Below are 14,062 nucleotides of genomic sequence, written 5' to 3'. Positions count from 1 at the left end.
CGCCGAGGAGGGAGCCGCGCGCTTTCTCCACACTGGGCACACTCTGACTGGCTCCCAAAGACCAGACCCCAGAGCAGGACCCCAGAGCAGGGCCCCTGCCCCTGCCGAGAGGGCCACGGGCCCAGGCAGCCCCCACCCTGAGGGCCACAGGCCCGGGCCCTCCCAAGACTGGCCGGGGCCCCAGCAATGACAAGGGTGACCGGGGAGGACGGGCAGCTCACCTGATATGGCTTCTTCGGGCAGGAGACCTGTGGATATCAAACAGGGCGTTCTCCCTCTTCTTCTGATGCACGGGCACTGAGAGGACAAGGACGAGGGGTGGACGCTGAGCGGCGAGTCCTGAGGGACGGCCCCTCCAAAGGCCTGGGGCTGCCTTGTGGGCCCCCGCCCCGGACGATACACCCCCTCCCCACTCCATCTCCCCTGGACATCGCTGTCCTCCCCCTCCCCCCGGGACACCCCCTCCCTCACCGATGGGCGGGGCCTGGTATCTCTCCACGGTCTTGCGCTGCCTCAGGTTATAGGGGCGATCATTCTCCTCCCCTTCGGCCTCCTCCACCTCCATGTCGCCGTCCTCCTCCTGAGACTCTAAACACGGGATGCAGGTTATGGCCCAGCAGCCCCCGGGGAGGCCTTTGTGAGGGTGGGGGGCCCTGGCACCGGGCAGTTCCACCGCACCCTCGACGAGCACTTCACCTGACCCCCCCCCAGAGGCTCGCACGCAGACCCACTGGGCGCCCCCAGCCCAGAGGAGGCCAAGAGATGGGGACAGACTTTCTGGGGTCACCCGGTTCTCCATGTCTAGGGCAGGATTTGTCCTCACAGCCCGACTCTCTCGCGCCCCCAAAACAAGTCCCTCCAGGCTGCCTGGCATGGCGTGGCACCCCAGGGCAGGCTCAGCCAGTAATGCAGGGCCCGTTTCGATGGCAGAGGGAGGGCCCAAATCCCTTCTCTGGGCCCAGGACAGAAAAAGGGCTCAGGTGAGCAGGGGACCCACCCTGGGCAGCCTCTGGGCAAGGACCCGAGGAGGCCGAGGGCTCGGCGCCCACAAGCCAACCTCAGGAGGCCCCGGGCTCTCACCCACCTTCCTCTTCGCCCTCGGTCGACACCTCGTGATGGTTCTGGATCCCGTAGCTGTTCCTCCTCAGGGACTTCCTCCGCCGCTTCACTCTCGAATACATGTCCATGTTTTCCTTTTATTAGAGAACAAGCGAGTCAACAGAGAGCCCCAGCTGGGGCGCCATACGCAGAGGGGGCCCCAGAACAGTGGGAGCCAGCCCATGCACGCACTCGGGGGGGAGGAGTCGGGACCCCCACCCCCGCTGGGCTGGCCCCCACACACAGGAGTCGGGACCCCCACCCCCGCCGGGCCGGCCCACGTACAAACTCGGTGTCGGTCCACATCCGGAGCCTCTCCACCTCGCCGGACCGCCTGTTCCTCCGGATGTTGATATTGTCCATTTCCTGCAGGACCGCCTCGGCAGTGCTGCAGGGACACGGAGAGAGGGGTCCCCGGAGTTAGGGCCACCTGGGGGGCTCTGGGGGCAGAGGCCCCCCTCATCAGGGACCAAAAGGAACCACGGAGGCTGCGCAGGTTGCAAGGGGGGAGGGGGGAGAGAGGGGCAGAAATGCCCACGCATTCGGGCCAGGCCAGTGAGGCGCACGGGGCTCCCCCGGAGGGAGGGGGCGCGCTCGGCCCTACCTGTTGACAAGCTGGTCGAACAACAAGCTCTGATTGACGCTCTCGAATCGGTTCTTCCTGGATCGACAGCTCTTCCTGACTTCCATGTCCCCGTTCATGCAGGAGTGGTCCCCGTCTCCTTTCTTCTCCCCTCGCAGAGGGTGGCTTCGAAGAGCTGCCGGGAGACGGACGGCCCACTTGAAGAGGCGGGAGAAGGGTGGGAAGGGCCCCCCCGAAGCAAGAAATGACCGAAGACGGCCGGCCGACGTCCGCTGCTCGTTACGAGTCTCGTCTCCCTCAATCCGGATCGTCCGGGTTTCAGAACCCCCCACCCCCCAATGTCTGAATGGGCGGCCGGGGTCCGAAGGTCACTCCCCATCACCCCCAGAATACTCACATAAGCTGCTATGGCCGTTGGGTATCGCGGCGCCCGGCTGAGAAGTTAACCTAGAACACAAGGACGTTTCGTGGGCAAACGCAGCCGCCTTCATGGCGAGGAACAAGACGCGCGAGACCAGACACGGGCCTGATGTCCGGAGAACCAGAGCAGAGGGCGAGGAAGCACAGGGGGCTTTCCCCTGAGCCATCTGACCTAAGGCCTCCTTATTCCCAGAAGCAGCAGGAGGGGCTGGGCCTGGGGGACCTGGGGAGGGGCCACCCCTTCTCCACTCCTGCCCCACAGAGCCTCCCTCAGGAGAGGGGCTGCTCCTCTGGAGGACAGAGCGCTGGCCCAGACGGGAGGCAGGGGGAGCCCGCAGAGCTGACCGAGGTCACCCGACATGGGCCCCAAGCGCACGCCCCGGAAGAGGACCAGGGCTGAAAGGAGGAGCAGCGAGGCGCCCCCCCCACAGCCATCCCAGGACATCGTGGACCCCCCAAGGGTCCCCACATACGAGGACCCAGCAGGTCCTCTGCGTCCCCTGCAGCGGACTCTGACTTTCTCTAAGCGAGTCCTCCTGCCCCCGCCCCCTGCCAGGGGCGCCTCGAAGCCCAGAGGTCCCGGGGACCCTGTCCCCCGCATGGCCTTTCCCTGGGGGAGCGAAGAACGACGCTCGAATCCCCCTCTCCTAAAACAATCTCTCTGCCGACCTCCGACCACGCTGGCCCAGCGGCCTTTCTCAGGGCCCCGCCGACCCGGCCCTCCCCCAGCCCATCCCTCGGCCTCCTGAGCTGCGAGCCGCCCTGGACTCCTGGATGACCTGTGAGACCCTGTGAGGGTCCCCCATCCCCCACACCCCCAGAATTCAGTGACAGACAGACCCTCAGCCCGATCCCTTATGGACCGCTCCCCCTCCTCCTTCAGTGACCCCAGCCACCTGGCTGGCCCACCACCAAGGCCCCCGTCTCTCGGCATTTTGAGCCCCTGCTCTGGCCACTGGCCTCCCTGCCTTCCACCCCGGAAGGGTCTGGTCCCCGGACCCCAAGCCCCCACAGGACCTGAGGGTCGGGGGAGGGGGTGCCCCGGAGCGTGCAAACCTGGCTCTGGATTCAAGAGCCCGAGCTCCAATTCAGTGTCCACCTCAGCCGGCTGCGGGCAACCGGGCAATGAGCCTCAGCCGGAAAAATGGGGCTCGGATGGCGTTTTATCCCAACGCCCGCAGGCCCCCCGGCAGGCACCAGGGGGGAGCACCCGGGAGCAACCACGGGCTGGGCTCCACGCTGAGATGGAGATCTCAGAGATCTCCTCTCCACACCGGGCAGGAGGGCACGCCGAAGGGGAGACGACCGCCCCCAGCCCCTAAAACTGGATCTCCCCCAGGGAGAGAAGGAAACAGCCCCCCTCCCCGAGCTTGCAAGGCCAGGCCAAAGGTCCTCAGGGCACCCCGTGGCTGCAATGGAAGAGCCAGCCCAGAGGCGGGCCCTGCTCCCCTAAAACTGCCCGAGAGACAGGAGGGACGGCGGGTGCGGTCTCTCGGGCCTGGCCCACCGCCGCCGCTCTGCTCACCTGGACTGGCCAGCGGCGAGGCTCCATTCCTCGCGCGGGCCGGGACTTCGCGGCTTGGATTTGTCCTTGCAGAGAGCATCGGCGAGCTTCAGAGTGCGCTTGGCTGGCGGGGATATGTGGCTGTCGCTCAAGCTGCCATCAGCGTCTGCGTTCTAGAGGAAAAGCACAGAAGCGAAGGCTACTTCCTGCGCCAAGTTCCCGGTCCCCGGCTCACTGACCCCGGGCGGAAGCGGAAGGCCGGAAGCCATGGCTCAGCATCCCAGAGGACCGAGAGGTCGGGAGGGGAGCGGGGGGCAGAAAGGCAAGGAGGTCCAGGGGTGCCCTGAGGTGGGGGACCCCCCCCGGACGGAGCCTAACCAGCCAGGAATCTGAAGACCCAACTCCTAAGCCAACAATCCCCGCCTTCCCATCTACCCCGGGGACCAGGGCGGCCCCCTCGCTCTTCCTCCCACCTGCCTCACACAGTGGACGCCCCACAGCCAGCTGACCAGTAAGGCAGGTAGTGGGAGGGACGGGGCAGCCTCCAGTCCAAGCCCCTTGGCGCTCCGGACAAGAAGCCAGAGAGTCCAGTTCAGCCTATCAGAAGGGGCCCTTCCGGCAGCAACAATCCACCCCAAAGGAACGGGCCTCGTCCTCCCCCAGAAACCTCAAGAAGCACCGGCGGGCGAGGGACACAACCCCGACCTCAGCAGGAGCCCAGCCCCGGGATGGAGAGAGGGCCGAGGCCGGCCCAGAGCCACCGGGTGTCCCGGCGCGGGGGGAGGAGCCAGGAAGGAGAGAACGCGCTTCCTTGGGGGTTTCGGGGAAGCCGCCGGCCTGGGCCCGAGCCCCCCCTGCCTCCCGGCGCGGTGCGGCGACTTCCCCGTCTCTTCTGGCAGATGGGCTTCCTAAAGAAGCAGCTTTCCTTTTACTTATTATTTCTAGAGTCTCCGTCGCTTTGCTTCCTCGTTTCTCCTCCCACGTGTATCCCCATTTTCGTCTGATTCATTTACGAGCTTTTGGGGGGCATTCTGGCCTTGTCAGAGAATATTCAGCTTACTCATCTCGTCCTTTTCCGTTCCGAGGTGCCGGGAAACCCAGTATCCCAAAGCCAAGAACCAGCCGGGAGCACCAGAAAGCGGTCCGGCCCAAATGGGGCGTAAACAAGACCCCGCCCCTGCGCCCCATCTGGGGGCCGCACCCCAAGTGCCCACAAAGCACCGGGCGAGCCCTTCCTGCAGGCCCGCCCCTCACCCCAATCCAAAGGGGAACCAGAGACGGGCCTGCGACCTCAAGGAGCTGACGCTCTAAAGGGGAGACCCAAGTGACGAGGACGCCGGCGAGGCCAGAACGCCGCTCCTTGTGGTCGACTCGCGAGGGACAGTCTGACCCCTCACTCGCCCAAATCCCAGAACTCCCGTCTGTCCACTAAGGACCCGGTTGCCAGGGTCTGGGTCCTCCCAAGGTCACTGGCTTGGAAACATCAGGGGGACCCAAGGGAGCCATTGTTTTAAAAGGAGAGAGTTAACTTCCCGAGGAGGGCTCGCCAGCCAGGGAGAGCCCCACCTTCTCCCAGCGGGAGGCGCGTGCACTTGGGGGGCCGACTCCCAGACACCCAAACTCTGCCTCGGGTCCCGCCTCCTCCCAGACGCCCTCATCCGGGGGACCAGCAACCCCTTCTCCTGGAGCAGAGGGCCCTTTTCATGGGAGCTGGAAGGTGAACCCCATGACGGCACGCAGATGGCCCCCCAGCCTAACACTGGCTCTCCCTCACCAGTAAGACGAGTCTAGTCACTTGCCACCCACAATCCCCTCCTCTGCGCACCCAGGACAAAGCACGAAGCGCCATTGCTCAAACCTCAGGGGCCCCGACGTCTCCACTGCACAGAACCCGCACGAACGCTCAGTGATGGCCGCGCCGTGCTCCCCGGCACCCCCCCCACGACATTCTGCGGCCCTCGGGCCAAGGGGGGCGGAAGCGCCCTGACCCCTGGGGCCCGGGTCCTGAAGCCCAGGCCCGAGGCCTCCCCTTGAGAGCTTCTACAGCCACGTTTTCTATGAGATAAATCACGGAACGCTCCCAGCCCAGAGTCCTTGAAGGGCGTGAAACGCCCACTAAAAACAGGTCGGAGCGGTTGCCAAGGGCGGCTGCCAAGTCTGAGCCTGGACAAACCAGCTGCACCTGCCCTGTCAGGGGCGCCCGGAGGGAGCGCCCAGGAAGCCCCCCCCTCGGCCTTTTGGGCCCCCAGCCTCCATGGGGCTTTTGCTGCAGCCAGCCCTCAGCCCCCTCTCCGGGCCATCTGAGCCTCCCCTAAAAGCCCGTCTGACCGTGGGGGTCTTTTCCCACCGTGTCCAGGACGCTCCTAAAGCCCTCCCCATCTTAGAGCCCCAGCGGCCTCCTTTCCCCCTCCTCCCTCGGCCGCCCGGCCAAAATGCCCACTGTGTATAAGCAGCACCGCGCCCCTGCTCCCCGCGCAAACCCACAGCGATGCACAAGAGGGAGGAGACCAGAGCTGCCCCTACCCCCAGGCCCCCTCGCCCCCTGCATCACGGGCGCCCTCAGGGTTACCAGGAGGGAGACCAGAGCTGCCCCTACCCCCAGGCCCCCCTCGCCCCCTGCATCACGGGCGCCCTCAGGGTTACCAGGAGGGAGACCAGAGCTGCCCCTACCCCCAGGCCCCCTCGCCCCCTGCATCACGGGCTCCCTCAGGGTTACCAGGAGGGAGACCAGAGCTGCCTCTACCCCCAGGCCCCCTCGCCCCCTGCATCACGGGCTCCCTCAGGGTTACCAGGAGGAACACCCCGGTTACAAAACCGTGCCTGCAGAACCTCTGGTCGGAGACAAGTTATGTTCTCGCTGATGCTCCACAGGCTCAAGTCCCGTGCCCGCCCCTCTCGTCCCCACTGCCGGTCGTCCGGCCTCGGCCTGAAGCTGGGCTCTGCCAGCCACAGAAGGATCCTGCCGTCGGCCCCGGGTCTTTCCTCCGGGCCCTGCCGGCCACCTGACGTCACCCTCCAGAAGAGGGGCAGGGGCGGGGGCCGGGGTCAGTCCCTCATCCCACCCTGGATGCTGGCCCTCTTGGCCCGTCCACTGAAGAGCTGAGCAGCGAGCGGATGGAATATTGTGCCCCAGTTCAAACTGGGCCTCCCTGACCGGCCACCAGGCTTCACCCTGGCTGCCTCGGTTTCCTCATCTGCAAAAGGGGCTGAGGAGCTCCAGGAGCTCTTGCCAAGAAGACCCCAAAGGGGCCACCAGGAATCTGACACAACGGAAAGGGAGGAATAAAAACAAAGCACGACTTGGCGGATTCCTCCCGTGCCGATCTCTGGGGCCTGACGGGCACCTCCTGCAGAGGGAACGAGCGCGCCGCCCCCGGTCCTGGGGGACCCAGACGGGACCCCGACACCCACGGCGCCCTCCCGGCGGCCCCCACGGCACAGGCTTGCCACAGAGGGGTGACTCTGGCCAGCTGCTGAGCTTGGAATCCCTTCTCCCCCAGGGTCACGCCACCCCAGCACCCACCGCCTCAGTGCCCTGTGCTAACAGGAAAAGTGGGGGGCCAGGAAGCCCCCGCCCTCGAGGGAACTGGGCTTTCCTCCCTTGCAAGGACCCCTCCCCGAGGCGCGCCAGACTGCCGGGCCTCAGCCTTCGCCTCGGTCCTGAAAATGCCTCCCGGCTGCCGGTTCTTGCGGGGCCCGAGGGTGTAGCTGGCGCTGGCCGGAGTAGGGACCTCTCTCCTCCTGACGCACCTCGAGGCCTTCTGCTCTCCCGTCTGAGCTCCCAGCCCGGCCCCAGCCCGGCCCCGGCCGCCCTCATTATACGCCGGCCCCAGCTCCTCTGCCTCCTGCCCCCCAGCCGCCCCCCAACACTCAGCTCGGGCCCCCCAAAGTCTCCCCACGTCCCTGCCCCTGGTGTGTCTGGCCAAAGGCGGCGGACACGGCCCTCCGGCCTCCTCCCAAGACGATGTCTCTGGCCGAGCCCTCGGGGACTTGGGCAAAGGGGCCACAGATGACTCGCTTCTCAGGTGCCCCCCCCACAGCGTGCCCGCCAGCAAAACCATCGCGACCTCGGAGTGAACAAAAGGACATCCACGCGTGCACGGCACGATCGCTCTGCGAACGTCTACCAGAGTGAAGGGCTGAAACTCTGCAGCCAACGCACGGGGTCAGACAAGCGAGCACTCGAGGCCAATCGCTGATTGGACAACACTCTATAGGAGTATGCTTGGAAAGTGGCCCTTCCCACTATCCTGTTCGGTGTATAGGGAGAATTGTGGGAGGGGCTAGGAGGTGCAGGGAGACTGGCCGGGGTCACTTCTGCCAGAGAGGAGGCGGTGATGTCGCGGAGATCCTGCGCCCGCGCTCTCTTCCCTTCTACCGCTGAAGACCAAGAATAAAGACTTGGGCTCAGCCTGACTCCGGCTGGTTCGAAGGCACCCAGGGGCTAGCGCGGTCACCACACGGCAGGGGCTGACGACCGACCCGAAACCCAGACGATGCTCGCCACCTGCCCGGCGCAGTCCGAGCGCTGCCCAGCCAGGTGGTCCAGAGCTCAGGGGGGGGGAGCAGGCACAAGGGGGGTCTCCTGGAGGACCGGCAGGGAGCCTCCCCGCAGGAGGGGAGGACACGCTCCTAGCCCCACAGTCGGCGAGAGCACGCCCTGCCCACCCTCGACCCTGTGCTGGATCCACTCGCCAACATCGAGCTTAATGGGAAATTTAAATCCAATTCTGGAGAAGACTCAATGTCTTCAAATATGCCCAGAAATCAGGGCCCAGGAGGCCCGGAGGCCGGGGAGCCGCAGACACCTTGGAGGCCCACAGGTCACAAGCGTCGGAGAACTCTCTCCTCCAAGAAAAGGGCTGAGAAGGGCGCCTGGTCCTCCAGGGCGGGCCAGGACGTCCTCAGGGCCCCTCCCTCCTAGTGCTCTGCTGAGGGTTGCCAAGGACCTTCTCCGCTTCAGGCTGGCCGCCAGCGGGGGCCCCGGCTCTTGGTCTCTGACGCCCCCGGGTGTTTTCCCAGCTCCGGCCACAAAGGGGCTGGGCCCTGAGCGCACATGGCCGCTCTCTGTCGCCTTCCCCTCACAGCCTGGTACTTTGCTGGGGATGGACTCCCTTCCTATGGTGCCTGACACGGAGCTGACCCCCCAGGGCCCACCACTCCCCCTTCCCCCTTCAGTCCACCCCTGCCCCTGGGGACTCTGCGGCCCCTCTCCCACCTTCAGCCCGTCCCCGCTCTCCCCCCCTTGCTTCTCAGCCATCAGCCTCCCTTTCCCAACACGTCTGGGCTCCCCCGTCCCCCCTCGGGCACCCCGTCGGCGCTGACCCCCCCTTTCCGGGCGGCCTCACCCGTCTGACCGGTTCCTCCTCCTCAGGCTCCTCCCCCTCGGTGTGGGTGCTCCTGCCTCAGGCCCCCTCCACTCTCCCAGGGTGACCGCACCCAGTCAGGGGCCTCAGATCTCTCGCCCTGCCAGTCCCTGAGGTCCTACGGCCTCCCCCTGACGGGAGATGGCCCGGGGCAGCTGACTGACCCTCCAGAGAGGACCCCCCCCCAAAGCCAGGAGCCCTCGGCGGCCATTCCTGCTTGTCCCCCTGCCAGGAGCGCTCGGGCGCTCTCCCACTCCCAGGCCCTGCCCATGGCACGGCAGCGGTCCCGGGGCTCCCCGCTTGGCCGGGCCAGAAGCCTCTTTCTGACCTCGGGGCCCTCGGGAACCCCCTCCTCCTCCCGCACTCCGTGGCCCCTGCGGCCTCCGAACCGCCAGGTGCCTTCAAGATCAGGAAATGCGTCAGGCCCTCCTGTGTTCCCTGGGGAACCACGCAAGCAAGGAAGGACGCCACGCGAACCCTGCTCGTCACCCCCGACCCCACCGGGACACCCCCCAACCCTGCCCGGTCAACAGACATCCAAATGGCAGTTGTTAGCAAGGATAAAAGCCGCGCCCTCGTCAGACGCCCAAAGAGCTTTTTGCCGAAATCCTTTTCCGTTGACGTCCACTTCTGTTAGAATGCTGGAAGGCGGGGGCAGCCAGAGGGTCAGAGGCCTGAAGTCAGGAGGACCCGAGTTCAAATCTGCCCTCAGACACTTAACGCTTCCTGGCTGTGTGACCCTGGGCAAGTCATTAACCCCAGCCTCAGGGGAAAAAAGAGAGTGCTAGAAAGCGAAGGATCGAATGAGTCTTTCTGTGTCCCCACCGGCCTAAACCCAAGAGCTGGCGCCATCGCTCAAGGCCTTTCCCACAGGATCAGGAGTAAAGCAGGGAGAGCCCGGCCCTCAGACGCCAACGAGGCCTCAACGCAACTCGGAAAACCACGAAAGGACTGGGAGCTGGGGGGGGGGGGTTCTCGACCACTTCGGCCGGCGTGAGAACACGCTCACTGAGTCAAAGGCGGGCCCCGACAAAGGCTGCCTGCACGCGCGCACGCGCGCACACACACACACACACACACACACACACACACACACACACACACTCACTCACACACACTCACACATACACACTCACAAACACTCACACACACACTCACTCACAGACACACACACACACACACACACACACACACACTCACTCACTCACACACACTCACACATACACACCCAGACACACACACACATACACACACTCACACATAACACACCCAGACACACACACACTCTCACTCACAGACACACACTCACACAGAGACACTCACAAACACTCACTCACAGACACACACTCACACTCACACAGAGACACTCACACACACACACTCACACACACACACTCACAAACACTCACAGACACACACTCACACACACATACACTCACACTCACATACACACACTCACTCTCACACTCATACTCACTCACACACTCACAGACACACATTCTCACACACACACACTCTCACTCACAGACACTCACACACTCTCACTCACACACACACACACACACACACACACACACACACACACACACACACACAGCGGACATCTGTCCGGCCCGACCCGGGCACTCCTCTTCCTGCCTTCCCAAGAGGCGGGGAGGATTTCCAGCCGCCCCGGCATCACCCCTGGAGCCGGTGTCCCAGAACTGCCCGGCCGGACGCCCAGGCCTCTGCGGCGGCCTCCTCCCCCACCCCCTCAGAATGCAGCCCCCCAAGCCAGGCCCCAGCCTGGTGTCTGTGACCCACTTTCTCAGGAGAGAGCTCGGAGGGTTGGCCCCGCCCTTCCACGTCTCCCTGTATGGGTGGGAAAACTTGGAGGGAGAGGGACAAGGGGCTAGTCCAGGGCCACCCAGAGGCCCCTCCCCCCCACTCCAGGCGCCACACCCCCACCTCGCTGCCGCAGACCACCGCAGACCACCGCAATACCCTTGATCTTCCCGTCTTGCTCGGGGCAGTTGCCAAAGTGCAGGGTTTAATGGAAAAAAGCGGGGCCCGGCGGTCCCTGACCTCACACCGGCCCCCTCCGAACCACTGGCCGTCGCTCCCGGAGGCCGGGCCGGGCCCAAAGTTGGCGGGGCGCCGGCCGCTCGGACCCCGAGGGGCAGGGGAGATCGCGGGGGGAAGTCCCGAAAAAGCGGGAGCCAAGGAGGCGAAACTGGAGGGAGGAGCCTTGAGGGAAATCGGGGATTCCAGGGGGGAGACAGAGGGCCTTCCGGCGGCCCGTAATCAGTCAGGGGACGTGCCCAGAAAAGGCCTGAGCGGGCTCTGACCCGGCCGCGGACGGCGCCTCCTCTTCCCTTGAGGGTCAGGAGAGCTCGTGGGGGGCTCCGCGGTCCTCCTGGGGAGCAGCCGGCCGCCCCCGGGAGCAAGGGCAGAGGCCCCCCTTTCCCAGAGACAGCCGGAGAACCGCAGCTCAGCCCGGCCATGAGGGCTCGCGAGGGGGAGCCCTGGAGCCGGGGCGGGGGAGAAGGGACGCGGAGCCAGCGGGGGAGCTCAGGGGAGGGGGGGTCTGGGGAGGAGGGAGCGGGGAGGACCACGGAACACACGCTCTGAAGAGAGTCAGTGTTCAGCAGCTCAGGGAGGACCAAGGCAAAGGCCGCTGGGAGGGGTCCCGTCCTCAGGGGACTTGGGGGGACCTCCCGGAAGGCGCCCCAGGAGCCAGGAAAACCATCAGCGGACAGCAATGTCAGCCCCAGCGGCCGGGTGGCGCAAGAGCCCTGACTCAGCGCTGGGGGGGGGGGGGGGGGGGGGGCGCGTCTGGATCCCATCTGTCCGACCTGTTGCTTAACTCTGCCCGGGCTCTGGCCCCTTTATCCCCTCTGCGCGGGAGGGGCGCCGCGGCCTGACCCGCTGCGGAGCTGCCCCTGGCACCCGGCCAGTGCGGGAGGCAGGGAGGCTCCGGCGCTCCCCGAGGCCGCAGGGGGCCCGGCCTCCCCTCCTCTGCCCCCCCCCAGGAGAGGCCGGCAGCGGCGGCTCAGCCTGAGCCCTTTTATCATAGGGGGGGGGGGGGGGAAGGCGAGTCCCTGGGGGGCAAAAAGGGAGCCGGCGGGGGCGCGGGCCCGAGTGCGAATCCTGGGCGGACGCCTGGCTCACGGGAGCGCGCCTGGCCCCCGCACGGGCCGCTGAGCGGGCTCCGGCCCTCCTCGGGGCTGGGGGCCGGCGGAGCCCGACGCTGCCGCGAGGAAGAACCGCGCGCCACCCCTGCCGCGCGCCCTGTGACAAGTGGAGGGGCTGAGGGCTCCAACTGGGGGCGTCTCCTCACGGCCTCTGCCCGCGGGGGGGAGGGGGAGGAGGGGGGAGGGTGCGGGCTCCGTCCGGAGGGGGCCCCAGGTCCCCGGGCACGGCCCCCCGCGGGGGAAGCTCCGGCCCGGCGGTCTCGCGGCCCAGTGGGCGCACTACCTCGCGCCAGGCGGCCCCACAGCCGGGGGAGGTGGAGGAAGGCCCCCCCACCCCCACCCCCCCCCCCCCCGCCACAGCCGCGGACAGAGGGCGCCGCGAGGGTCCGCCCCCCACCCCCCGGAGAACCGGAGAACCGGGCAAACAGCAGGCGCTCCGTAAGTGCCGGCCGGCCGAGTTCCGAGCTCTTACCCGGGCGTCGTCCAGGTCCCCGGCTCCCGCTCCGGCCGCCGTCGCCGCCGCCCCCGGGCCCGCCTTGGCTCCGGCCGCGCGGCTCTTGGAGGAGCGCGTGCGGGACGAGATGAAGTGCCCGCCTCCGGGCCCGGCTGTGCCGCCGGCCGCCCCGCCGGCCCCTCCGGCCCCGGGCCCGGCCGCCTTTCCGCCCAGGAGGCGCAGAGCGCTCTTCCGGGTGTTCACCATGGCCGCCCCGGCTCCCCTCGCCGCTCGGGCCCGCGGGCGCTGGGCAGCAGCGCAGGCCCCGGCCCGGACCCGGCCCCGCCGCCTTGTCAGCGGCCTCGGGAGCGGCCCACTGGAGCCGCCATCGTTCCCCTTTCTCTGGCGCGCGCGCTCCCGACGCCCGCGGGACGGGACGGGACGGGACGGGGGCCTGGGGGCGTGCGTGCGTGCGTAACGGCGCGAGCCGTGCGTCAGCGGCGGAACGGGGCGTACTTGCGCGCGCAGCTGAGAGCGCGGAAATGAGAGGTACGTGCGCGCCGCCCGCGGCGCGTGGGCCGCGCGTGCGCATCGGCGGCGCTCTCTCCGACTTAGGCCCCGCCCCGGCCCGGCGCTCTAGTTGTGGCGCTTCTCCTCTCTATGGTGGCGGGAGGCCTTAGCCGGGCAGGTGTGACAGCTGTGAAAGCTGTGAAAACGGAGGCCTCCCAAGGAGAAGGGGGAGGGGCGGCCGAGGGGACCCCGCGCGGGAGAGGGCTCCAAGCCAGGAGCCAGAGGGGCAGAGGGGGCCCCGAGAGGCTCCGGGATCGCCCGGGCCCCTCCTTACAGACGAGCACGGGGGAGCCCCGCAGGAGGCGGGCCTGGCCCCTCCCCCGCAGCCCGGGGGCGGGGCCACAAGGTGTCAAGCTGACCCGGTCCGTCCCGAGCCCCGGGGCGCGTCCCGGAGTCCCTCCCGGAGCCCCCCACGCCCTAGTGCGCAGTCACGCGGGAGGGCCCGGGGGACACGCGCGACAAAAGGCGGAGGATTCCAAAGGAGCCCGAGTTCTCGGGCAGCCCCGGTGGCGGGCTCCGCGGGGAGCGGGGAAGGGCTCCCCGGAAAGAAAGGGAGCGCCGGAGGGCCGGGCCGGGCGTGGAGAGCGCCCACGGGGGCGAGCCCGGGCCCTTCCACGCCGCCCCCGCTGACCCTGGATCCCCCCCATTGTCCCTCCGGCCTTTTCTGCCCGAGCGCCCGACTCTTCCCCCTTAATTCTCCGGGCAACTGGCGCTGGGTGACTTGCGCGGGTTCCCGGTGTCAGAGGCTGAATTCGAACTCAGGTCCTCGCGGCTTCAGGGCCTGCGCTGTCCCGCCTCAGCCCCTCCGAGGCGCCGGTTCCCGGCCCACGACCCACCACGACCCTCCGGGATCTTCCCTTTGCCCTAGGGGCCCAGGACACCCATCCGGGCAGGTGTAGCGGGAGGCGCCCCCGC

General features: G+C 67.4%; 1 protein-coding gene across 2 annotated transcripts in view; it reads right to left on the bottom strand.

Moving 5' to 3' along the window:
• ATAD2B (ATPase family AAA domain containing 2B) overlaps window positions 1-13,033 on the bottom strand; it is a 54,042-nt gene extending 41,009 nt beyond the window's left edge. The window contains exons 1-8 of one of the 2 annotated variants that reach the window (XM_074285345.1): window positions 12,617-13,033; window positions 3,627-3,778; window positions 2,079-2,128; window positions 1,703-1,856; window positions 1,384-1,486; window positions 1,085-1,193; window positions 472-588; window positions 222-297 (exon numbers count right to left, since the gene is read on the bottom strand). In XM_074285345.1, coding sequence (XP_074141446.1) covers window positions 222-297; window positions 472-588; window positions 1,085-1,193; window positions 1,384-1,486; window positions 1,703-1,856; window positions 2,079-2,128; window positions 3,627-3,778; window positions 12,617-12,844 — 989 coding nt within the window. In that variant the 5' untranslated portion in view covers window positions 12,845-13,033. The remainder of the gene's footprint in view (window positions 1-221; window positions 298-471; window positions 589-1,084; window positions 1,194-1,383; window positions 1,487-1,702; window positions 1,857-2,078; window positions 2,129-3,626; window positions 3,779-12,616) is intronic. The other variant, XM_074285344.1, reaches the window with a different exon arrangement.
• Window positions 13,034-14,062: the final 1,029 nt, after the last annotated feature.

The sequence above is a fragment of the Sminthopsis crassicaudata genome, chromosome 2 (assembly GCF_048593235.1).
Source record: "Sminthopsis crassicaudata isolate SCR6 chromosome 2, ASM4859323v1, whole genome shotgun sequence".
Classification (NCBI taxonomy): domain Eukaryota; kingdom Metazoa; phylum Chordata; class Mammalia; order Dasyuromorphia; family Dasyuridae; genus Sminthopsis; species Sminthopsis crassicaudata.
This window is presented reverse-complemented; position numbering and strand designations above follow the sequence as displayed.